Source organism: Seriola aureovittata, chromosome 2, assembly GCF_021018895.1.
Source record: "Seriola aureovittata isolate HTS-2021-v1 ecotype China chromosome 2, ASM2101889v1, whole genome shotgun sequence".
Lineage (NCBI taxonomy): Eukaryota > Metazoa > Chordata > Actinopteri > Carangiformes > Carangidae > Seriola > Seriola aureovittata.
Window position 1 is genome coordinate 26,974,566 of NC_079365.1, and position 27,254 is coordinate 27,001,819.

The 27,254-nt window shown below is 42.2% G+C and overlaps 1 protein-coding gene across 3 annotated transcripts in view; it reads left to right on the plus strand.

The window, feature by feature from the left end:
- mtss1 (MTSS I-BAR domain containing 1) overlaps nt 1-27,254 on the plus strand; it is a 61,234-nt gene that overhangs the window by 27,191 nt on the left and 6,789 nt on the right. For 2 of the 3 annotated variants that reach the window (XM_056395567.1, XM_056395576.1), the window contains exons 4-12: nt 9,554-9,638; nt 10,529-10,620; nt 10,739-10,813; nt 22,900-23,057; nt 23,154-23,261; nt 23,652-23,749; nt 24,101-24,179; nt 24,263-24,439; nt 26,724-26,855. In XM_056395567.1, the coding sequence (XP_056251542.1) occupies nt 9,554-9,638; nt 10,529-10,620; nt 10,739-10,813; nt 22,900-23,057; nt 23,154-23,261; nt 23,652-23,749; nt 24,101-24,179; nt 24,263-24,439; nt 26,724-26,855 (1,004 nt within the window). The remainder of the gene's footprint in view (nt 1-9,553; nt 9,639-10,528; nt 10,621-10,738; nt 10,814-22,899; nt 23,058-23,153; nt 23,262-23,651; nt 23,750-24,100; nt 24,180-24,262; nt 24,440-26,723; nt 26,856-27,254) is intronic. The other variant, XM_056395586.1, reaches the window with a different exon arrangement.

The following is a 27,254-nucleotide window of genomic DNA, read 5'->3' on the forward strand; positions in this document are numbered from 1 at the left end:
TTGATTGTTTTCCTCCGTTCAGCCCCTCATAACACCCGTGTGTGTGCGTGCGTGCGTGCGTGTGGTTCTGTGGTTGTTGCTATGGTAATGCTCATGTTCTAATCTTTCTGGAAAATGGTGTGTGTTGTTCATCAGGACAGACTGACGGAAAGACAGTTGGCAGCCCCACTGCCTTGCTCAAAGGCACGTCAGTGGTCCTACACTCATGACACGGGCTCTTCTCTATGTGAGGAAACATATTTCACTGTCAGCTGACTTTAACTGTAGCATTTCAGTGTGCAGGCCTCACAGACGCTGACAGCGTCCTTGTGCCGTGTCAGTGAAGGTAACATAATTGAACACAGTCAGAGCCTCAGGGCGCCTAAAGAAATCCAAAAGAGTTAAACTGTGAAGGACAAACTCTTAATCGCTGTCTGCTATTACCTCTGTTGAAATGGTCGGTTCAGTGTCTGGGCTTTAGTGCAAAAAGCAGCTGCAACAACGGAATAAAAACACCTACATATGGCTAACATACTGTATACACATTGTATAGTTTAGATTTACAGCGCTGACTTGAAGGCACTAAAAGTGAAGTGGGGATGCTTTCAAATATAAGGCCATGAAAAGTGAGAGTAATGAATACCATCTGTTGCAGAACTCGTTCTTCTTCTTGTCTCTTGAGATAGTTCTTTATGACTGGTTGTATGTTTGGGCTCATTGTCCTGCTGCAGGATGAATCTGGGACCAATCAGACGCCTCTCTGATGGTACTGTGTGATAGATAAGAATCTAAACATCTAACGTACTTTAAATCATTGCACAGGGATGTACAGTATAGAAACACCTGGGCTGAACCAAAATCTAAAAACTTTATACTTAAATTTCACACAGGAAAAAATACACATTAAATCTGAGACCAAACTCCCTCTCATCTGATCTGGCTGTTGTTTCGGTGATCTCAGCCTGTTGTGATGACTCATTCACTAAATGTGGCGGCTTTGGCTCAGGAGGTAGAACTGCTGAGCACAGGGATCGTGGTTTGATCCCCAGCCTTTTCTGTCCTCATGTGGAAGTGTGCTTGGAAGAAGACCAGTGGTCAGGTCATAGTAACCATCACTGTGTGTGTGTGTGTGTCTTTGGAGAAATAATAGAGTGATCAGCAGCCATTTAAATACGATGTGAACTAGTTAGGTGGAGAAAAGGACGGCAGACTGATTTCATTGATCTCGTGTCTTAGAAGAAACACAACAAATCCCATAATTTTTTTTCCATACAGAGAAGTTGTGTTTGGTGTGTAAGAATCTTGCAACAGAAACAGGATATAACTACATGCTTGGTTTGTGCACACGTCTTGCATGTAGTCTGGAAATACTGATGCCTTACTGTTCCTTATCTCGTGATAGGTATTTGAATTTTAAAATCGTAAAGCCCCTTAAACCTGGCTTCAAATTTGAACTATTTCTGTAAAATATTAAATATTTATGATGAAACAAGGAACAGTCAAACCTAAAATACACCACTTAGATATTATTTATTGATAGTTTAACACTAAAAAGACTCAGCTCATCTTCCTCATCAGAACTGTGCGGGTGTGGTTTGATCACATTTGATTTGATAAATTCAGATATTGGTAAATCCTGACTAGTGCCCAAATGTTTTTCTAACTGACTGAGAACAGTGTGTTCATGTCTGACCTCATCATGAAGCTCGTTAAGAAAATAAATGTTTGAAACCAGTGACTCCATCACTGGTTTCCAGATGCAGACCGACACCGGCTCGTGTCCCTGAGTGGAGGTTGTGAGGCGTCCTTCTGTCTCTCTGCTTCTCACTGGATGATGTCACTTCTCTCTGCTGGCTGTGCGGTGTGTGTTGGGTTACACCAGATTGAGTTTACATCAAATTAAATCATGTGACTTGATTCTGTTATATTTCAGTAAACGGAAAGGATCTGATGTCTCTGATCACTCCATCCATCCATTTACACATGTTACACATACCATGTTTTTGGCGTCTGTTGTTCTAACACTCAAAACAGATAAGTGAGATGTGTAGACAACTGTAGTGATCATGTTTAGGAGTGAAAGTGAGAAGAGTATCAGAGCTATAACTTGGCATAGATCTCATCACGATCAGCTGACCCCAAAAGCAGGTTCCTCTTGTCTCTTTGGTGATTCCTCATGACTGGTTTCCCCAGCAACCGAGGAACTGTTGACGTCTTGGGCATCATGCGGCTTTCAAAGCATGCACGCAAACACAAACACACACACACACACACATGCACACACACACACACACAGAGATCACAAGATGATCCACTGAGTGCTGACTAGTTCTACTGGAGGTTTCCTAACGTCAGCTCAGTGTGTGTTTGTTTTCTGTGGGATTGCTGAGCTGAGGAGACAGTTTTGCTCCGTCCTGACTAAGTGATGGACTGGTTAGCCGGTCAGTTAATCACCATCTGGATCAATAGAAAGAGAGAGAGAGCAGGGGTCGACTGAAATGTTTTCTTCAGGGCTGATTCTAATACTGATTACTGGTAATAAAGGAGACCGATAGCTGACACACCAACACAAAACTACTGCTACATAAAGTCTACGGACACGCGCCTTGGTGTTGAGGCCTTTCTGTTATTTCGTCCGCACCATTTAATATCATTGAAGGTCGGCTGAATAAAAAAAACTCCTCTTTGTATAACGCAACAGCAGGACACGATACATCCTCCAAAATGTTCACACAGATCAAGCAACACTTCTCTAAAACAATTAAACTGAACATTATCACCTTCATGGAGGAGGATTTATTACAGGGCTGTTGTAGTAGACATTAGTTTTACCTAGGTGTTTCTAATAAACTGCCAACTCACTGAATATTGGTCATTATCAGTTACTGTGTGGGTTACCATGTGTGTATATTTTGTGGAGGGGCTTCAGTACATAGCCATATGTTGCCGTAGCCCCGCTGTTTATCAGCTATTTACAGCAAAGGTTTCCTCAGGCCCATGTGTTGTGTTTACTGCCAGTGCAGAGGAAAAAATCTTCATGTGTTCAACATTGTTTTTGCTAATGCTAACGCTAACGCTACCAGAAGCTACACGTGTGAGAGGCAGAAACTGGGGTTACTGCAGCCAGTGTCCTGCTCTTTATACTTTTATACGGGTTAGTGGTTCAAACCTTCAGATCCATTTGAAAGCTGGTTTTTATTCACTACAGTGTGTGTATTGTTGGAAACATTAACCTCTTGTAACGTTATATGCCAACAACAATCTATGTGATCATGCGAACAGGGCAAGTTCCTCTTTTAGTGTGCAGGTACTAAAAGAGGAACTCACACAGTTTCAGTCCAGACTGGACGTTTGTAAAATCAGCGTTTAGCACAAGTTTATTTGCAGATGTTCACATTCAGACTGACACGAGGGAGCAGATTCAGAGGAAAAGAAAACACAGAAAACTAGTCTTTGTGGAACAACCTGGGAGCAGAGAGAACGACAGGAATTAATACACACACACACACAGACACACACACACACACACTTGCAGGCTTTTCTGAAAGGGCCACATTATAAGTGGTGAGGAGGAGAGTGAAGCTGGAAAATCTGGGTTTAGGAGGAGGGTGAACAGTTCTCTCTCTGTCTCTCTGGCGTTGTGTCTTTGGAAAATGGAGGGAAATCATAAACGACTGGAGCAGCTTCTTATTTTCCTCCTTATTTTTTTTCCATCCAGAGACGTTTATGACTGATTTCAGATGAATCACTCACATTTCATATCTTTCGCAGATTTTATTCAGTGTTATAAAACAAACCACTTTACATAGAAGAATGAGCAGAGACACAAGGGAAAAGTAAATCTTATACTTTTTAAATGGAGAATTATATGTGAGGAATATTTTCTATACTTGATTGACTACTAGAGCTCCAAAAATGTTAAGCTGTGTGGCCAAAAATATGTGGACACCCCATAGTTCTTGTAAAGGGAAATCTCAAAGTGGTATTTTACACAATACTGTGTCTGAAGCGGTTTGTTGAAGGCCCTGTTCTGTTTCAACATGACAGTACCTCTGTGCACGAAGCCAAGTCCTTTCCACAGACGCCTCCCCTCAATCTATCCCATCCAACATCTTTAGGTTGAACTGAATCATCAACTGTGAACCAGACCTTATCTCCCAACATCCAAATAAGGTGGATTAAAGAAAATCCTGTGCGGTTTTCGACACTAGTATCTTTATGAGTGGGTCCTTGCTGTTTTTGTGTTTCGTACACAAGCTGGGAAGTGGCAACATGATACATACTCCTGCCAAGGTTTTCACATTGTTTAGCAGGTAGGGAAAACAAAGATAGAAACAATGCAGGTTCCAAATTTTGTAAGAAATATCTGCTTTGCAAATGTTTTATGAGGAAGAAAATGCAGTCAACAGATTTTTTTATGCCTCGGGGACACACGCTGTGCTTTGGTGAGAAACCGAACGCCAACAGAGGTTTGTTTGTTTCATGCCCGTGGTTTTAAACTGAGATGTTCACAAATTACACGTGGGTGTGATGTTCAGATGTCCACATGCTTTTGATTATTTAGCGTATTTACAGGAGACTCTACGCACAAAAAAGCTTTCTTGATCAAATGTCACACTTCTCTTTGGCTGTGTTCTGATAAACTCCAAACAGATCATTTATCAAGCTTTTTTCTGAGGCGCGAGTCAGCAGTACATTAAACCCAGAACAAAGCAACATGTGAGAATCGGAAACAAACTCACTCCCACACTGAGTCTGTCTGATCTTGTCAGGTTACATTTTTCTCTGAAGTCATCTCCAGTCGACTCTGAGAACCATTAAACGTGTCCGAACACAAACGCAACAGACGCCTACAGTGCTCAACACCTGGCTGCAGCACACGCACTTCACACAGGCAGTAATTCTCATGCTGCCAAATGAATATCTGTAGCATAAGACAGGGCCGGGCGGCGTCCTGTGACCATAAAAACTATAAAATATCTTTGATTTTATGATGCTGGAGTCGGTGAAACTGATGTAAACATTACTTCAGTCCTGGTGAAGTTTCACATTGAAGCAGTAATGAAGAACTTGAGATGATCCAGTGAGATCAGACTACGTTTAGATTAAATACGTTCACCATCAGATACTGTTACTGCCTTGGACAATAAAAGATACTTCTGTTTTGATTCTGGATTCGATTATTGTAGTTTGTTTACTCAAGTTGTAGTTTTAGTGGTAATGAGAGTGATAGTTTTAGTGTTGCATCTCTGATAGTTATTAGAAAACAAGCCCGAACGAAAGGGAACAGTAAAATTATTACCCACACTGTCTGTTGAAAACATCCGCCACCCTCTGCTTGCAACATCTCGAAAACTTTATTTCCCACATTTCTGGTGCGCCCACGATCAGTTTGACCTCCCAAATAAAGTGGTATAGTTAATCTAGATGAAGTGTTGTATTGTTTCCAACCTGTCTGATCATGTGACGGCTTGTGTGTCTTGACCTGTCTGTCTTCATCACGGTGATGTCACGACGTTCCCAGGTCTCAGAGATGATAGAAATGAGGAGTTGTAATAAACCAGGATCACGACTCTGTCATTTTAAATGTTTCTATACTCGCACTGATACGATGCCAGAACTTCTCTACTCTAAGTAAGACTTTACTTTGTCTCTTGTTTGTTTACTGAATGTGACCGGCGCTTGCGGTACATGACAGTTTACGATAAACATTTGTTTAATTACACCTCCACATCTATGAGATTAATTTAACTCCCAACATTTGCTGTAGCTCTTCTTTGGTCTCCACCACCTCCTGAAGGAAACGTGCGTGACTCTGCTCGTCTGTTGTGCCTCACAGGTTGTGAACAGTCGGTTCATCACACCTTGTTGGCTGAAAACAGCCAGACAGTAAATGTGATGTAAAACCAAAACTTAGTGGATTTTGTTGCTACAAGTTTTTCACTGACGCCCTTCACATTGCATATAGTTGATTTGATCGATCCATTGTTGTAAAAATAAATATATATTAGATCATATCAAGACTTGATGTTTCAGCCTTACAGTGTGACAACAGACAGATTTTACTGTCAGCTGTTTAACACACATACACTTTCAAAACATTGCAGACTTTTGAAACGTGTACTTTAGCTGCATTAAGATAATGTCTGTGTCTCCACAATGTGCAAAGACTTAAATGTTCTCTGAGCTCAGAGAGAGGCAAAGGCAAATAAAGCAAACACACCTCGCCACACCTTAACGATTAACCCACACCTCATACCTGACGGGGTGTGTGTGTGTGTGTGTGTGTGTGTGTGTGTGTGTGTGCGTGCGTGCGTGCGTGCGTGCGTGCGTGCGTGCGTGCGTGCGTGCGTGCGTGCGTGCGTGCGTGCGTGCGTGTGTCCGTCTCACATTTCTGCGCATGCTCACGTGGGTGTAACTGATAATTAATGTTTTGTTTCTGAGGAGTCACGACAGAGAGGAGGAGGAAGAGAGGAGGAGGAAGAGAGGGGGGAAGGATGGAGCGTGAGGGAGAGGAAGGAGGACAGTTGGAGGACAATGAGGGAAAGATGGATAAGAAGCAGAGGAATGAGAGAGAGAAAGAGAGGGTGCACAGAGGCGGATGGAGGGATGAGTTATTGTAGGAACCAAGGAAAAGAAAAGGAGATAAAAAGAGAGAACACACAGGAGGGGGGAGGGAGGGAGGGAGAGAGGGAGGGGGGAGGGGGGTGGAGGGATGGGGGGGATTGCTTCAAACGAGTGTCGGTGCCAGTCGAGGTTTCACCCTCACATCACTTTCTGTTCGTACTGGATCTGCTGGATGAACACACACCTGATCTTTCACTGATTGTTCTTTATTTTACGTAACTCAGCCATGACTCAGCATTGCTGTGTGTGTGTGTGTGTGTGTGTGTGTGTGTGTGTGTGTGTGTGTGTGTGTGTGTGTGTGTGTGTGTGTGTGTGTGTGTGTGTGTGTCCCGCCTGTGCAGCTCTCAGATTTAGATATTCAAATGAGGTGAAGTGAGTCAGTGTGAACTCACACGGTTCAAACTCCTCAGTGTAAATCTGCTGTGTCACTGTTCCCTCAGAGTGGATAACATCAGATGTCTCTGTATGGATTATTTGAGTGACATTGATTAATCTGCCAATAATTTTACTCGTTTAGTTTTTTTAAATATCAAAAAAAGCACAGTGTCTCAGTCTGTGCTGACCTCGCTTCTGTCTCTGTCTCCCATATATATAAATATATATATACACACATAGATATTCAGAGAAATTCAACACATCCTCATGTTTGAGTTGCTGAAACCACAAAATATTTTTCATTTTTGCTTAAAAAATGTCTGGAACAATAAAACAGCTCTAATCCATTCTCATATCACAGTGGTTCATGTAGAGCTGCAACGATTAGTTGATTTGTCAATGGAAAGAAAATTATAACAACTATTCTGATAATCGATTATCTATTGAGTCGTTTTTTAGAAGAAAGAAGAAGAAAAAAAATTCTTTCTGTTCGAGTTTCTCAAATGTGTAAAATCTTCTGGTTCTTTCAGTCTTTTAAAATAGTAAAATAAATATTTTCAACTTTTTGTCAGACAGAAATTATATAATTTCTTAACATTTTATGTACCAATGAACTAATTGACAAACAATGAGTTAATAATATAATTAATAAGTTTAGTTTCAGCCCTGGTTTCGTTGGTAGGTTCATACTGGACATCCAGGGCAGATCTTTTGCCAAGAGCGAGGAAACTGAATTATCTTTGTCTGTCCAACACACAATTTACATAAAATTGAAAAATTACATTCAGAATGTGATGGTTAAATTTACCAGGAAACATTTATTGTGGAATAATTTAAGATTCTGTAAAACATGCCAACAGCAGCGCATGATGCATGTCTGTACTGAGAGTGTGATAAAGAGGACAGATAACAGGAAGTGTCATGTCCACATACAGACTGGGAGCAACAAAGAAACCATTATGGGTGTGTTGTGTGTGTGTGTGTTGTGTGTTGTGTGTTGTGTGTTGTGTGTGTGTGTGTGTGTGTGTGTGTGTAACGCTGACAGAAGACCCACTGTGGAAGTGATGCAGCTCTTTTCCTTCACTTGGTGTCTGTGTCAACATTTACGTTTCCTTCCAAATGTTGCACTAATCTGAGTAAATGTTCCAGCAGCTTCATGTGAATCTTGTTCTTGTTGTGCGAGTCTTCTCCGGACGTTGTAACAACACGTCCATAACTGGGCTTGAAAAGGTTCCTGTTTTCCTGTAAACTGCTTTATTGCTGCTTCCAACTCTGACTGGACCATAAAGCAAATTTATTGATTCACTGAGTCTGTGAATCTTTCACAGACTCAAATTTAGACATATCACCGTTTTCATTAAGTCACATCAAAGTTTAAAAAAGCTGCAGCAGCCAGTGCAATCCTAATAATCCTAACTAACCAGTCAATCAGCAGACCAGTATCTGTAACTGGTCAGTCTGTTGCTAAACTGGATAAACACATCACAGGTGAACCAACAGGAGAGGGAAAAGAAGTATTAACATGTAGTTATTTTTTATATTCTGCATATTGCTACTGAGGTAATTCTGATTTAAGGAAACCCACTCACCCACTGACCTCGTATGACATTTATATCACATCCAGTTATTAATCTGGGGCTTTTATTGCAGCACTGATATACTGTGAGTGCACTGCTGGAAATAAAGCAAGAACAAAATATGGAAACAGGCCCTGCAGCCATAATCATTTGTTTTAATAATCACATTATCAAATTTTCCACCTCAGTCAGTGTCGAAATGTTTCAGTGACGTTTTAATGTCTTGTTTTGATGCACCAACTCCAAATGTGCAATACAACATGTGGATGGCTGTGTACTGTATACACATGAGTTATCATTGTCCCATGAAGTGCATCTTATGTCATCAGCTGTGTGTGTGTGTGTGTGTGTGTGTGTGTGTGTGTGTGTGTGTGTGTGTCTGTGTGTGTGCGTGTGTGTGAGATATACCTAATACTGTTACATCCAGTTAACCAGGGCGGATTGTGAAAGGGATTGTTTTCTTTCTTGCATAATTCATGAACAAAATGAGACACACACCTATTGTTTTCAACAGGCATTACAACACTCGTCATAAGATCCTAATCAGATTGATTTTCCTTAATACCACTTTATGAAGCAATGATAGCACACACACACGCACACACACACACACTGGTCTGCTGCAGTTTCCCCTCCATCAGCTCGTGGTTTGACTGATTAAATGTAGTTTGCAATTCAGAGCTTCTGTTCAGCTCCTGTTACAGCAACAACAAGGAAGAATATTCTCTTCATGTTGCTTCAGGTTTAGTCTGTTTCAACACAGTGAAACTATTTTTTAATGATGCACAGCTGAAGTGAAAGCAGCAGAGTCCACGTTATACAGCTGATTTAAGTTTAGCTGATATATGAATTTGAAGCTGTTATGTCATTTGCATGCATTATGCATTTTATTTTGTAGTTTCAAACAGCTTTATTTTGAAACCTTATTTGTTTTCACTAATTCCAAGTTCTTTTCAAAATAATACTCATCATCTGAATGTTTTTTTTTTTCCCAGGTGCCACGAAGGAGATCGGCTCGGCTTTAACCAGGATGTGTATGAGACACCGGAGCATCGAGTCCAAACTCAAGCTGTTCACCACGTAAGGCGCACACACACACACACACACACACACACACACACATTCACATTCACACGCACACGCACACAGGAGCATTGTGTGTGTTATTTACTAGAGAGGAAGGACAGGTGAAGGTGTGAATGATGACACCTGATCTGACAGTGTGGGAACTAGACATAATAATTACTCTCAACTGACATATGCTCAAATACATGACAGCCCGTGTGTGTGTGTGTGTGTGTGTGTGTGTGTGTGTGTGTGTGTGTGTGTCATCACTGTCACTGCTGCAGCATCACAACTGTTTCTCTGCCGTTACTGTCGACCGTCATTAGAGAAGCTGTCAGTCAGATGAAAGTCTATGTTTGTGTCTCCCTCCTGTCTGTGAATGGGAAGGACAAACGCATAGAAGCAATTCAATATACTGATATACTGTAATATCATGACATCAGTAGAAACAATTGGATTTGTCGATACGATACATTAATTGCCATCAATCTGGGTAATCAATTAATTGCTGAAGTCATTAAACAAGCAGAAGTGACGAAACATTTTCAGATTTCAGCCTCTCAGATGTGAGGATGTCACAGTAAATTAAGTATTTTATATTATTATTTTACGTAAAGATGTCAGCCGGGGCTCTGGGGGATTCTGGGAAAGGACCTTCTCACTGTTTTTGGACATTTTATGAACTAAATTTATCGGTTAAGTGATGAAAAAAATGATCAGGAAATAACTGATATTGTGAATAATCATCAGTTGTAGCAGTGCATGAATGAATAATGAAATCAAATGTGTTATTCTGACTCAACCTGCCAGAGATTTACTGGTTCAACTTAAACTTTAACTTTATTTTATAGCATCAACTTTAGAAAAACACAACGATCGAGACTCTTTGTCTTTTTTTCTCTCAGCGCTCTTTCAGAAAGTCTCATCACTCCGCTGGAGTCCAAGATGGAGGAGTGGAAAAAGGTGGCCAGTCAGCTGGACAAAGATCATGCCAAAGGTATGCCAACACGTTAACACACACACGCTAACACACACACACACACACACTAACACACACACACACACACACACAAAGGCAAAAACTTTCCCTCACTCTGCATGTTTTTGTTTTTCAGAGTATAAAAAAGCCAGAGCAGACATCAAGAAGAAATCATCAGACACCATCAAACTGCAGAAGAAGGTGAAGAAAGGTAAGACGGATGTCAGTCACCTCCAACACCACCGTCATCTCTCATCCATCAGGTTTTCAGCAGCACTGAAACGAACGCCACAACATTGTCAGACAGTCAGAAGCTAAAAGCAGCTAAAGGAATGGCGCGATAGATATCGGAGCTTGTTTACTTCAGAGGAAGAAGCCACCTGCTGAATATGAAAACCGTCTTCCACAGAGTGAGATAATCCTCCACAGTAAACATAAGGAGTCTGTTTGATCCTGCCGTCATTGTGCTGAGATAAGTGCTTTCAGATCCCTGCTGCGTTACGTTATGCTCTGCCTCCTGTCAGTCACCTGACGGCCTGAGGGAAGAAATAATCCCTCTGAAACTACGTCACTGCCACAGCACATGTTTCATGTTCTTGCCTTTATTTTCACTCTGCTGGGGTTTGAAATGTTTCACCTGAAGCACATTAGAGATCAGAGCCTGAGCTTACCCCCCTGATACCATTAAAAAAGGGTAATTTTACTTCTTATTTTGACTTTTACTTTACTGCTTATCTTTTTCATCCATGTAGTTATAAAAATTCAACATATTCTGTCTCCCTGGATACAGAGTCTGAAATATTTCAGCTCCACTGGTGGATTAGTCAAGTGGGGTAGTGTTAAGTGTGGCAGCCATTTTGCTTTTTTACAAACATGAGTCACAGGATGTTTTTAGATACAGTGACAGGGCTCTCCTGAGACAAACAGCGCTGTCGAACCATCATAAAGTGTTTTCAAACTTGGTTGTCAAGGGATGAGAAGATAAATCTGTTTGTGTTTTCAAGCTGGTCAACAAGATAGGAAAGAAGAAGACAGAATCTTACTTCTCTGGCTTTTCTCATATCTTTGTTTTTTCCTGTAAAATACTTTTCTGAAACTACGAGGAAACTTCACAGTTCAGTCAACAATCTGTGATGATGAAGTAGTGAATAGGCATTTCCTGTCTGTAAAGGCTCCTCAGCACCATTACTCCACTTATTAACATACAGTATGACAAAGAGTATGAGCACTGTGTGTTTGTTTATTGTTATTGTGTTAAAGGTGTGAAGCTGAGATGTGTTCTCCTGGAAGGCAGACCAGCAGACAAATAATGTCTCGTTCATAACTTGGGAAACAACCTTTAAAGCTTAGCCTCTTGATTCGGGTCTCGCTGGTCTTCACTTTGGGCTTGATGCTTTGGACCTGGTATTTGTCGGTCTTGACTTAGGGCTTACCTCACCTCAGGGCTGTTGTCTTGATAACAGATAGGCTTTGAATCACTACCCCAGCAGTTCAACACATGCACATGTCAGTGCAGACCAGTAGACGGACAAACAGACGAACTCTAGGACTTAGACTTGGGACTCATCCTGTCGTGACTTAGTTGTAAAGACACAGTAAATAATTCAGACTGTTTAAGTGTTTGAGCAGCTTCTCTGCTTGTAGTGACTTTAAGCCGGTTGCCATAGCAACCCAGACACCTGGGCCACACCCTTCCCTGCTATCACTGTGACACACCCTGTGGTTGCCATGGTTGCACCTTTGCTTCACTCTGCCGTGACCAAAGGAACTGAAAGCTCGCCAGGAGAGACTGCAGACGGCCTTATATGGTAGAAACAGAACGACAACGCCCAAGCACGTGCACAAACACACATTCATGCATAAACACACACACACACACACACACACACCAAAATCAAAATGAAACCTTGAGGCCTTTATACAAATGTCCTCGTTGTCCTCCCTCTCAATAAGTCCAATGCAAATGCACAGACACAGAAATAGTACACACACACACACACACACACCACACACACACACACACACACACACACAGTCTCCGTACAGACCCGCCCATGGTAAACAGAGATGTCTGATGTGGGTTTAACATCTCTGAACATGTTTTCTGCTACGTGCCTTTTTTTTTCTTTCCTCCTTTCTTTCCTTTTCTAAAACATTCCCTTCTCTTTCTTTTCTCTCGGTCCGATCAATCATCACGATCTTTTAGCACAAACTGAATCTCTAGAAACGTTTTAAGCAAATTTAAAAAAAAAAAAACATTTGACGGGAAGGTTTCGTTCATTACAACTTGGATCTTATTTCTCCGCTCGTAGCTTCACTTCACAACTTTGATCAGTATGTTTTAGGTTTTTAAGATGGAATAAAACAACAACATCCACAGGTTCAGGAAACAGAGTGTGACTGTTAAATATTCCCAAAGACAAGTGTCTTTATCGTCTGTAACATACTGTAAAGGTCGGCACTTGGCAGCCGGGGAATTAGGCTGGAAAGATGGCTGAGGTTATGTGAGTTTGTGCCAAGTTTTGAATCAAGTATTTAGAGGAAGGGCCGGTTCCAAAGACTGGTAAACTTCTGAGATCTGGGAACAAGCCAACAGTTTATCCACTTATATTTGAAGGTCAACCTGAAGGTGAGCACACCTGAAATATCAGTAATAATCTGTATGAAAACAGTTACTGTAAGTATGGAAGGTAAAAGGTGGAGCAGCCTGTAAACTCTGTTGATATTCACGGACATTTTAGATAATCATATAAAAGCTCACCTTGTTTTTTCTCCTGATTATGTTTCTAACTGAATCTCAGGTCTTAAGTTGATGCGTTATTATTACTGGTAGAAGTGACGGACAACAAGAGAGATGAGGGAGTTAAACAAGTGAGCAAAGTAAATGCAAAGAAAGAGTCTGAGCCACAGCTTCACATACTGTCACCGCGTAATGACACGTCACACACACACACACACACACACACACACACACACACACACACACACACACACACACGCCCATAAGAACACACAGCACAGTGTACTAAAACGGTTTCTGTACACTCACCAATCAGGGCTTCACATTATAATTATCTCTGCTGTACAGTTGTGTGTGTGTGTGTGTGTGTGTGTGGACTCCATATAATGAGTAAGGACAGACAGAAGGACTAAACTGCTTTAGCTGTTGTTGGTTAAAGAAAACTATTCTTAACAAAAGCCCAGTTATTTTCAGCCAAGACCTTTACTTTTCATCGTCTTGTGGATCAGCTGGTGTTCAATATTTAGTTACAGTACACTCCAGCAGTTTGCAAACCGCCCTGTTCTCCAGCACGCACACACACACACACACACACACACACACACACACACACACACACACACACAACACACACACACACACAACACACACACACACACACACACACACACACACACACACACACACACACACACATATATCACAGTTGGCAATGAAATATGCTCAACTCAGGAAGCTTAGTTATTACAACAAGATTTAAATGATTTCCCTTCAGTCTTACGCTCTGTCACCCTCCGTCTCTTTTCTCAGGTCACTTCAGTTCATCCCCTCCTGTCGACTGTTGCAAACATATAAGCAGTGTGACAGGAATAGAAAGGAAAAACTAAATAATAGTAAACATCTGTTCCATCACTAATCATCCCATATGATGTGTGTGTGTGTGTGTGTGTGTGTGTGTGTGTGTGTGTGTGTGTGTGTGTGTGTGTGTGTGTGTGTGTGTGTGTGTGTGTGTGTGTGTGTGTGTGTGTGTGTGTGTGTGTGTGTGCGCTCTCTGTCATTATGTGGTGATGGTAACCACTTCAGATGGGGAATCTGCAGCTGCACAGAGACAGATGAAATGAGGAGAGTAAAGGAAATACAGAGACATAAAGATGCCATCGGTCCCTTCCTCTATATGGATTTATAATGACACAGACGCTGGGGTCATATTTTCAAAAAGTCTGAATGAATGACACATTTTGTTCAAATGAAGTTTGAACCCTCGTATCGCCGCCCTGAACACCAGCGTGGCGTCGCCATAATCACATGAGAATTTTACACTTAGAAGCTTTAATCATAAAATATTCAGCACATAAAGCAGAAGTGAGATTTCCAGCTCATCTTGACGTGTTTGAGGAGGAATAACAAACATCCACCAGTTGCTGCAGCTGGGTTGGATCGTAAAGATGCGACTTACTTTTAGAAAGAGGAGGCTGAGAATAAATAAAGGTTGTAGAGGAATGGAAGGAAAGAAATTTCAAGCAAAGGAGAAAGAAAAGAAAGTTTAAAGATGGACAAGAGATGGATGGATGATGTAATTATCTCTTTCTCAAGTGGTTGCCATGTGGTTGATTTAAAGAGGAGGAGGAGGAGGATGATGATGTCATGGTTCTCAAGCGGAGAGGACAGATGAAGAAACAGATAGGAGATGGGAAGAGAAGAACGAGGGATGCAAACGATGGAAGAAGGAGGTTAGAGGAGGTGAGGAGAGGGAGGAACAGGGAGGTTAGAGGAAGTGAAGAGAGGGAGGAGCAGGGAGGTTAGAGGAGGTGAAGAGAGGGAGGAGAGGGAGGTTAGAGGAGGTGAAGAGGGAGGAGCAGGGAGGTTAGAGGAGGTGAAGAGAGGGAGGAGAGGGAGGTTAGAAGAGGTGAAGAGAGGGAGGAGCAGGGAGGTTAGAGGAGGTGAAGAGAGGGAGGAGAGGGAGGTTAGAGGAGGTGAAGAGAGGGAGGAGAGGGAGGTGAGAGGGAGGAACAGGGAGGTAAGAGGAGGTGAAGAGGGAGGAGAGGGAGGAGCAGGGAGGTAAGAGGAGGTGAGAGGGAGGAACAGGGAGGTAAGAGGAGGTGAAGAGAGGGAGGAGCAGGGAGGTAAGAGGAGGTGAGAGAGGGAGGAACAGGGAGGTGAGAGGAGGTGAAGAGAGGGAGGGAGGAGCAGGGAGGTTAGAGGAGGTGAAGAGAGGGAGGAACAGGGAGGTTAGAGGAGGTGGAGAGAGGGAGGAACAGGGAGGTTAGAGGAGGTGAAGAGAGGGAGGAACAGGGAGGTTAGAGGAGGTGGAGAGGGAGGAACAGGGAGGTAAGAGGAGGTGAAGAGAGGGAGGAACAGGGAGGTTAGAGGAGGTGAAGAGAGGGAGGAGCAGGGAGGTTAGAGGAGGTGAAGAGAGGGAGGAGCAGGGAGGTGAGAGGAGGTGAAGAGAGGGAGGAACAGGGAGGTTAGAGGAGGTGGAGAGGGAGGAACAGGGAGGTAAGAGGAGGTGAAGAGAGGGAGGAGCAGGGAGGTTAGAGGAGGTGAAGAGAGGGAGGAGCAGGGAGGTGAGAGGAGGTGAAGAGAGGGAGGAACAGGGAGGTTAGAGGAGGTGAAGAGAGGGAGGAGCAGGGAGGTTAGAGGAGGTGAAGATAGGGAGGAGCAGGGAGGTGAGAGGAGGTGAAGAGAGGGAGGAGCAGGGAGGTTAGAGGAGGTGAAGAGAGGGAGGAGCAGGGAGGTGAGAGGAGGTGAAGAGAGGGAGGAACAGGGAGGTTAGAGGAGGTGGAGAGGGAGGAACAGGGAGGTTAGAGGAGGTGAAGAGAGGGAGGAGCAGGGAGGTTAGAGGAGGTGAAGAGGGAGGAACAGGAGGTAAGAGGAGGTGAGAGGAGGTGAAGAGGGAGGAGCAGGGAGGTTAGAGGAGGTGAAGAGGGAGGAGCAGGGAGGTTAGAGGAGGTGAAGAGAGGGAGGAGCAGGGAGGTTAGAGGAGGTGAAGAGGGAGGAACAGGGAGGTTAGAGGAGGTGAAGAGGGAGGAGCAGGGAGGTAATTTGAATCTCCAGGCAGTTTTTTTTGTTGCATGTTGCTGCTCCATGTCTGAACCTGCCTCTATGAGCTGCGCAGAAACACCTGAACTGAACCACCTGGCCACCTGTCTTGCATTGATGACATCATCAGTGTGTGACGCAGATGGTCTAGACTGTCATCTCTAACGTCGTGTCGGTCGCCAACAGACATCTGAGAAGAAGATATTTACAAACTTCATAGACAGAATTCGAGTGGGAAATAGTAATTAGGGGTTGGTGGGTCCAGTTGGTTCCCAGTATGGAGTCACTGGTGTTCTCCTGGATCAAGTTTAATCACCCTCAGGTCCCTATTTTTTTGAAGATTAGTTTATTCGCATTGCGTTCAGGTAGCTTTTCCTCGCATTCGTTTATTATCTGGTTCAAAATTTAGGTTTAATCCAGAACTTAGTAACTGGGTGAAGTCAGATTTTAATAGAAATTAGACACTACAACTGGTTTTACTATAAACCGATGAGCCTCTCTGATGGTAACAACACCACTAGTAAAGTCTGTTATCATTAATACAGCGATTATTGCTGGGCACTGTGAACACAGCACATTTTTAACGCCCAGCAGGTAACATGTACTACACAGTCCCTGCTCTGCAGAAGCTCCTATAGACAGGTGTGTCAGATCATTTCCAGTCACCTGTCTTAACGAACCTATTTGTAAGTTTTGCTATTGCTACATAGCTAAAATTAGCATTAGCAGTTTAGCGCCAATCAACGCCAAGCAGTGATAATGTCAACTCTTGTCTCCATCGCGTCATTTCTTCTGCTGAAGTTAGCATGCTAACCGGCTAATAGCCCCCGCCCATCTCGACACTTTCCGATAGTGATTCACTGCAGCCTCCGACCTGCCCTGGAGACTCAGCGCTGCTCAGAGGACGAGAAACAAGATCATGAAAGCACATTCGTCAGCAGAGAAAACGTACGAATAGTCCCTTTAACCTCCAAACAACCGATCTGCTTTTATGTCTGGTGTTTGAAGTTTATTTGATGTTAGTCCAAAAAGCTGCAATATATGGTTCACTGTCCCGTGACTGAAATCAAAGGCAGTCAAGCTGTGAAGCGGTCTAACTGTATTTCTGGCCACAGTGATATTAGCATGTAAAAATTGATCCTGACATATCACTAGATTTTAATATTGTATTTTCCATTTGAAGCAGCAAACAGCCGCTCTTCGTGTCAACATTCAGTTTTTAATATGATCAAAGTTTCCAAGGATTCTGTGTCGTCTACCAGGAAACATATTACTGCCTCTTTAAATCAAATTATGTTCAAAGTAAGCAACAACAGACATAAATAGGCTGTCAGTATGTCTTCGTTAATTTAAGAATAATTAATAGAGCTGCATTGATTCGTGTGCAAAATGTACTGGAGCAGATCAGATCACTTAACCTCGGCGGCTGAACACAGGCTGATGAACACTGCAGTCAGTGTAGGTGCTTTGGACAGAAATACGCTCCCAAACCAAACAGAATCATTGTCTCTCTCTCCGTGGCTTGTTAAGAGTGGGGGTGATTCCTCATTTGGTCCAGCCTGAGGCTACAGCACCTGTGTGAGTGAGGAATGTTAACGGACTGGTTTGTGGCTGAAGAACATGCAGTTAAGGAAGCGCTGAAGTATTGGTTTCACTCTTCATGCCTCAAGTCTATCTGCAGTTTCTCTCTGATGTTGGTGAATAATTGTTAAAATGATTTGTGATATTTTCATGTCAGTAAACACAACATCTCGTTCTTTCTGTCAGAATGCATTTTGTGCATGAATATAACTTTTTTATTTGTGATTATAAACACTTGATAATCTAGACATTTAGTGCCTGTCGCCGTATTCTGCATGTTTCTGGATATAAATAAAACCCTTGACAAGACAGTGCGTTAGTGCGTTAATCAGCTTCTCTCACGTCTGTGATGTGAAGATGTAAAACGGCTCTGAAATATACAGCGTCATTTATTTAAAAAAAGGTTCAGTAATTTCCTTAAACCAAACAGGAGGAATTAGGGACTATTTTCAGTGGCGGATTAATACTCGTTTGGTACTCCAGTGAGTGTTCCCGCAGCAGGATGGTGCGTGTGGGACTGAGGGCATGTCAGTGTGGCTCACTGATGTGTTTTTAATAGTTTCTAGAAGACAATGGAGCTCTGTGTCACAGAGGAATATCAGGCTTTGGACACAGACAGTATTTGTTAATGGGATCAATTATCTTTTTATGGGATTTGTTGACAAAAAGAGAAATGTACAATATAATAACGTTCCCATTTTGAATAAATACAAGATGTTTAATTAACATGGGCCGTGAGCTGCCAGGGTTGAAAGGGAAAATGTTCTCTGGGAAGTGTAGTCAGGAGCCACAGCGATGGGAAAGATGCCTCTCGTAAATGACTTGTCGGGTTAAGTGTGTCTGACTTAAATAGAATTAAATTAGGATTAAGTTACTTAGACTTTGGCTGACATGAGGCATTTTGTATTTTCAGTCATTTCTGGATTGTTTAAAGCCACGACAGCTTTGAGAAAAATTCATGATCGGTTTCTCCAAGTGGGAGAGTGATCATTCAGGTAACTTCCATTTAATAACGTCAAAAGCTGGAGATCCTGTTTGGAAACAAACACGACGTGTTATTACAGAACATTTCCCAGCTGGTGAGAATTAGCTTCGTCTGAACTGTGTCTCACCTTTTTAAAAGGAGCGACTGAGTTGACGGAGCTTCTGACTTCAGGATTTTGTGTTTTCTTGTGTTTTTGGAGTCTGACAGCGCACGGCTTGTCTGTGTGTTTCCACAGAGGCCAGACGTCAGGCGGACCAACAGCACACCGACACTGAGCTTCTGTTAGCGATGTGGAAATGATCCTCTGTCCTCCCCATGCTCTCGCTCACACACCTGAGTGAACAGGCTCTGTTTAGGTTGAGCTTTATGACACAAAGTCTGCAGTGTGTGTGTTGGGCTGTGGAAACTGCTGCTTACTGTTTTCAACAGGATTTACTGTCTGCGTCTCTGTTTTTCTGCCCGTCTCTCCTGTGATTTTAGAAAAGAGGATTTGTTTGTATCGTGTTGGCTGGAAAAACATCTCAAAATTTGTTGAGAACAATTTGACTGAAACCTTCTGAACAGATGACGCTGGAGATTTTTCTGGTGATTTCGGATATTAGATATTAAAAGAAACAATACTGCAGTGTAATTACGTCTCTTACAAGCAGAAGTCCTGCATATTCATCTTACTAGTAAAAGTAAAGAATTAAAAGCAAAATGTCATTAAAGTAGCAGCATTATATTGGTTGATGATTCTTACCGATGCATCAACATATAAGCAGCATCTTATTGTTGGACCAGATTTCTAAACATTTACTCTTTAAAAGTGCATCAGATTTTATAAAGTAGTCATTTGTTTTACATGTGAAATCTTAATCTGAAATATAACTGGTAATTACAGATGTCAAATAAATGTACAATATCCCTTTTTAAATGTAGTGAAGTGGAAGTATAAAGTGGCATGAAGGGGGGGGGGGGGGGGGGGCTGCAGGTCTGTGCATTGTTCTTAAACTCCTCTATGTTGGCGAAACGTTAGACTCCCTCCACCACCTCTGCACTTATTTTTACACTGAGTGGGTGTGTTTCCACAGCTGGGTGGTCTGCAGGTCAGAGCTCCGTCTGTCTTCTCTACCTGCCGGGTCGAACCCACCGGGCTCAGGCTCGACCGCACAGTTACAGCTCGGCTCTGTCGGCGTCTCCCCACATGGTTTGAAAACATGACATTCAGAGTCTGATTCATTTAACTTTAAATACTACACGGTGTTCAAGTTGTTGCATTTTACTTTTCTAATAAGGTGAAGTGAGGCAGAGAGGTTGAAGAATATTTGCTTCCCAGACAAATCTGTATTTCAGTAGCAATGCTTGTGGCATCTGTGTCTGGATGGCGATGTCAGTTTGTCAGTGTGGCTAAAATCGCCTAAAATTTAGATTCAGACTGAAATATCCGTCTGAAATGTCTCAACAGCTGTTGGATGGTTTGCCATGAAACTTGGTGCAGACATTCATGTGCCCTTTAGGATGAACTTTAACGACTTCGCTGATCCTGTAACTTTTAACTCTCTAGTGCCATCATCAGGTCGAATTTTCAGTATGTCCATTATTTTTGGTTTATTACCAAACGTTCTGTTCAGGGCGAACTAGAAAATGTTCACACGCTGACACATCAAACTAAGATGGTAAACAAGATACCTGCCAAGCATATTAGCCCTGCTATTGTAAGCGTGTTGCCACAGTGATGTTAGCATTTGAAATTTAATACAGTCGGTCAGAGCCTCCAGCAGTGTGGCCTTACACTCGTATTGGCAGTAGTGGCTTTAAAATGAGAGTTTTAGTGTTTCAGGAGAGTTTAAAGTGGGTGGTGAGGCCACATCTTGCATGACAGTATTGTATCAACATGTTAAATATGATTTTTATCATTGCTACAAATGTGCACTGAACCAGTCTGTACCTAGTGATGTTGTACTGTGTGGACAGTGAACATACACAGGCTGCAGTAAAACACCCGAGAGTGAGATGAGCAGACTGATGATATAATATGCAAAGAAGAAGAAGAAATCCAAGGCACATCAAAGCGTTTATCATTACACAGCTGACACCAACGCGCTTCAGCTGGAAGCCATCATAACTAAAGCAGCACAATGTAACGTAACGCCCTGTAACATGGTAAAAGCTTTTGATCATTATACCTCAACTCTCAGATTGCCTTGGATTTTCTCTTCTTTGCATTTATCGTGGTCCTTGACTCCAAAGAGCACCTTTATATACACACACACATATATATATATATATATATATATATATATATATATATAACACACAGACACACACACACAACAAGCAAAGACAAACTCACTTATTGAAATATATATTAATCACAATATTTAATAAATTGATCATGTTATTTTTCATTTCAACAGTCAGTCAGATTCTGAAAGAAATCCTGAATTATTGTCATTATGAGCCAAAATGTTGAGTTTTTAAAATTAGCCCCCCTTCTCTCAAAAATGCATATTGCTTCTTGTTGGATGCTTCACTTTGCAGAGCGACGTTTGATACCAGACGACTGTTTCCACATTCGTCTGCTGAGGGGGAAAAGTTTCTTTGTGCTCAAGTTAAATCTCAGCAGGATTTAGTGACATCACTAGTGTTGAAGCCAGTCATTGTCCAATATGCAGCTGAAACAAGTGCGATGTGGAAACTTGAAGCCTCCAGTGGATCAGTGAAGCAGGAGACATCTTGTGTCCCGCAGTTAAACTTTTGAAAAGAACAATATTTGCAAAGAATCAGGATTTTTCAACAAGGGAGAAAAATTAGATTTAAATTTAATAATTTTGTAACAAGGTAACTGAACGTTTTTGACGAAAACCGAATCAGAAAGAATATGATTTTATGTCTTACAACGTTAACTGGAGGGCATCTTCATAATGATATATAATATTGGCACAGAAATATCAGATACATGTTCGTGGTGTCAGTTTTTGTTTTCTACAAAATCTTTATTTAGCTGCAGAGTAATTCTCTCTTTTTGAAGGAACATCCTGTTCACACTCGCACAGTAACACACAAGCTGCCAAGTACAACCAGTCAGATCTGTTGGCCTCTGAGCAGCTGCACCGGAGCAGTCACAGGTTCAGGGTCTTGCTCAGGGGCATCTCAGCAGTGGTCACGATCGCTCGCTCAGATTTATACTACCGGTCTGCGGATTAAACCCTCCAACATGTGACTGGACAGTTTTTGTGTCTAAGTGACTGGCGTGATGAGTGTTGTGTTAAATTTGAAATATGAAATGAAGGAGCCACAAAAACATCTTGCATCGTAGACAGACTGGAGGTTTTTGGAGTGGTGAACCGGGTTTCAGGGTGTCAGCACCGGATCGTCCAGTAAACGAGGAAGTAAAATCACACCAGAGAGAGAAAGCTGTCTCATCTCTGCGTCACTGTTTCTCTCAGTCTGCTTTGTTTATGCTTTACTGGCATTAAATTATTAATGAGCTATAAATATGCAGTGGATGTGTCATTAAATCAATAGATGAGGTGTTCAGTGAAATGAATGTAAATACAGAAACCAGCACTTTCAGACGGTTCGTTAAATACTCAAACTGAAGAACAAGGTCAGACAGCATGTGTGTGACAAACAGCTTGTGTGTGTGTGTGTGTGTGTGTGTGTGTGTGTGTGTGTGTGTGTGTGTGTGTGTGTGTGTGTGTGTGTGTGTGTGTTATTACATGAGCTGTATAATGTTGTTCTGACCCCTGCTGGTAACATCTGAGTATTACAGCCTGAGTCTGTTTATCACTGTCGCTGGGATTTAATAGTAACAGTGTGTCAGGATATAAAAGGCCTTTAATTAATTATTTTTTAATATTTTATTATATATTTATTATATATTATTTAAGGACACGTGTCTGTATCCGCTTCAGCCTGACGTTGTCGTGTTTCCTGACATCAGTTCCTCCTGCGTGTGTTTCCGTAGGGAAGGACGAGGTGCGTGGCCAGCTGGACAGCGCGCTGCAGGACGTCAACGTGCGTTACGCTGTCCTGGAGGACACCGAGAAGCGAGCCGTGTGCAGGGCGCTGATAGAGGAGAGAGCGCGTTACTGCAGCTTCGTCACCATGCTGAAGCCTGTACTGGTCAGTACACACAAATCCAAATCCACCGTCACGGGACTGAGGCGGCTTTTAAACCCTGTTACACAACAATAACAACACGTTTGTTTGTGTTTGCAGGACCATGAGATCAACATGCTGGGTGAGGTGACCCACCTGCAGACCATTCTGGAGGATCTGATGAACCTGACAGCTGAACCCAATAAACTCCCACCAGCCAGCGAGCAGGTACCCTCCTCTTCCTCCTGATGTTTTTGGTGACCTCTGACCTTCAGCTAGCACCGTCCTCCGGCCAAAACCAAGAATGAACTGATCCTAAAAACTTAAAATAAACAAAAAGTATTGTCTGTGTAGCCAAAGCCTGATATTTATCTTCTACCTCTGGGCCGTGGAGCTCCACTGTTAAAACTATTAATTGTATTTCTTCAGTCGGGATCAATGGGCTTGGGACTGATGGGCTCAGAAACAGTAGGGACTGAGAGATGGACTAACACCTTGTTTTTGGTCTTTTCATGAGTGACAGTTTGAGAGAATGAAACAGGTCTTATCCTTGAAGCGGTCCGACCAAAAACACAGAGTCACCAGAGTTGTTGTTTTTGTGTCACTGTTGTTTCTCAGGTGATTTCGGACCTGAAAGGTTCTGATTTCAGCTACACCTATCAGACACCTCCAGCTTCTCCAAGTGGCACTCTGTCCAGGAAGAGCAGCATCAGCAGGTAACACACACACACACTCACACACACACACACACACACTCATTATTGATTAATCTGCTGATTATTTTCTTGTTTTTGTTTAGTCTATTAAATTTTAAAGTATTAAACTCCCTCCCAGTCCAAGCTTATATCTTCAGATGTCTTGTTTTGTCTAAAATCCAGAGATATTCAGTTCATAAAGATATAAAACAGAAAAGCAGAAAATCCTCAAATTAGAAAAGATGTAACAAGCAAACTTGTGAAATGAAAAATTTCTTAAATGATGAATTGATCATCAAAATAGTTTCTGAATCATTTGTTGTTGCAGTTCTTTTATCGATCCTTAACTTTAGTGTTTGTGTTTTCTCATAGTAACTATCAGTCTGGATCAGTGAGACATGTTCCCTCATTGGACTCCATCAGCTGTGCTGTGGATGGAGTACACATCCAGGTAACACACACACACACACACACACACACACACACACACACACCACACACACACACGCAGCTCTAATCCTCTCCTGTGTGTAGCGCTGCTCCTCCCCCTATCTGCTGATTGGCTGTGATGAAAGTGGGCGGTCCCTCAGCGAAGGGAACTCCCCCTCTCGCCTCGGTCGTCAGGGCAGCCGTGGTCGCTATGGTTACGCCGCTGGCCACGGCCACCGCCCCGCGCTGAGCCGCCGCGTTAGCCGCAGGGATATGACCACCGTGAGAAAAACACTGTTCCATTCCTCCCAACCCGACCGTGATGTAGTTGTTTGTCTTCCATCGGCTTCAGTCTGACTCCACCTCATCATTTTTACTCCTCGTGTTTTCTCATCAGCTCACACAGATTTTATTCCCTCTCCCTCCGACGCCACCTTTCATTTCGTTCACTCCAAACGTCTCCGGTTGAACCACATATCTCTCTGATCCAGCTCCAGTTTCACTTCAGATCTGTTTTCATTTTCAAACTCATTCCATCAAACGTTTGTGTGTGTTCCCGTGTACAGTGATCGGTGTTGTGTCAGTGTTTGTCCACATGTGTTTATGGTGTTTGTTTGTTTTTTGGTTTTTGTTTACTTTTCAGTTCCGTCTTTTAATGTGTTTTTGTGTCTGTCTGTATCTGTAGCCTCTAAATGACACTTTACTGACTCCTTTAGCATCATTTTAGAGATCGTTAATGATTCATTAATGATTGATTTCTCTTATTTCAAGCTGAGTAGCCTTTTTTTTTAAGTGAGCAATGAACCAGAGTCTCCCCCTCCTTACTTACTACTTACTTACTTACTCCCACTGAACCATAAACCACTGATTACATCTCCAAAGTTATATCGTACATTTGCTCGTTTTGTCTGATCAACAGTCGCAAACTCGAAGATAATTCACTTTATAATCAAATAAAACAACAGCAGATTCTCACATTTGAAAAGCTGAAACGAGAGATTGTTTGGCTTAAATATTAAAGCAAATTAATCATTGCAGTCGTTTCTGATTGATTTCTCACTTAATTGACTAATCATTTCAGCTGTATATTTTTTTTTTCTTTTGACAAAAGAAGGTGTTGAAACAGCTGCAACATGTAAAACAGCAGGTGAAAGTCTCATTCAATGGATCTCAATCGATCTGTTGTATCAATATGTTGTACCTCCCCACTGCACATCCAACTGTCCGCACCTGATCACATCATCTCCCCCTGCGCACCGCCTGACCCGGCCTCGGCCCCACTGTCAGATCCCTGCTCACGTCTTCCTGTTAAGACGTGGAAATGTGGCGTAATGCCCCTTTACACTGGTGTTGATATTTGTGTCAGTGGCGTCTTGTCAGTGGTCGTGTGATTACAGAACGCTTTCTTTCTTCGCCTGTGAACTGATGATATAAATGAACCAAGTTTGTGTGTCTGAAGAGTTTATTTACAAAGTGCTGCAGGAGAAATAAACAAAATCCAAGTCAAGTTTATCACATGATATAAATATTGTGTTATCAATGATTTTCCATGATCATTTGGACGATATCCTGTTTTTATGTTGTTGTCAACAAATCCCAGGAAAATCCAAGTAACAAATACTGTCTGTGTATCCAAAGGCAGATGCATCAGATTCTTCTGCTCCATAGACTCTATTTTTGTCAGAATCTATTAAAAAACACATGAACGAGCTGCACTGTTGCACTGGGAGACTTGTTCCTTCATCACCATGAACACACACTGTAGTTTACTTTGACTCAGTCACACATACACCATCCTGCTGCCCTGAAATACTCACTACAGCACCAAATGTAGATCAATCCGCCGCTGAAAATAGTCCCCAACAAAGACACTATTTTTCAGCTGTTTTGAAAGTTAAACTTCATTTTGGATCCAAACTCTTCAGTTACCGTTGGTTATTTGTCATCACCAGTGGTCACTTTGGGGAAATCAGCTCATATTCTGTCCTGCAGTTTCTATTAAACACCTGCTGAGGTTTCTCCATGAGAATAAAAAGATGTACGATACAAAAAGAGAGTTTGTGTTTAGCAAGGACTCTTGGTTTCAATGAGCAAGGCTAAGCTATAACAAGCTAACAGAGCTTTTTCCCTCAAGAGACTTAAATTTTCCACAAATTCATAAATGGAAATTATTTATACTACAATTTAAAATCCTTCACTTTTAAACACCAGAGAGTCAAACTGAATTATAAACCTGTTGTGTTGATGTTCACAGACCAGCAGCCAAAATAGAAGTCCTGCTTAACACTGTCAAGACTCATCATTTGGGAGAAAACACATTAACAAATGAAATATTTTTTGATTAAATAAATATTAGTGGCTTTATTTGATAAAGTATAATTAGCCGGGCGACTTCTGTACCTGCTGTCAGAGGTGCTGTACAGAAACACAGTCTTATAATTGGTGTGTGATGAGGGACTTCTCTGTTGGCTCCATGGGATTATACTCTGTGTACGCTGGTCACGACACTGTTGTTTACATTTACACTTCATGTTGATTCATCCACTCACTGGTTTGTTTACGACAGGATGCATTTGGCTCCACCAATCAGATGGCAGCCGGGGGCGGTGGAGGGGCGGAGAACGGCCTGTTGGTCCCTCCACACAACGCCTACACACACCATGGAGAGAGAGCTCGGGCCATGTCTGCGTCTGGGAAGGTAACACACACACACACACACACACACACACACACACACACACACACACACACACACACACACACACTGCAGTGGTGCTATCACCGTGAGGATTTAAACAGGAAATTACAAAGATCTTCATCTGCTTGATGTCTGTTTTTATCCTTTTGTTTAAAATAAGAAATAACAAAATTATAAGTTTATTAAACACCTGAAAGTTTATACAGCTGATCCCCATCAGCCAGTGGAGGAGAAAACCTCTCATCTCCTCTCCCCTTGTCTCCTTTCCTCTACTTGTCCCCTTCTCCTCACTCCTATCCATGCTTCATCTCCTTTCCTCTCCCCATCCTCTTCTGTCCCGGTTTCCTTTCCTCTCCTTATTTCCTCTCTTCTTACCTCTTCTTTAAACTTTATATAAAC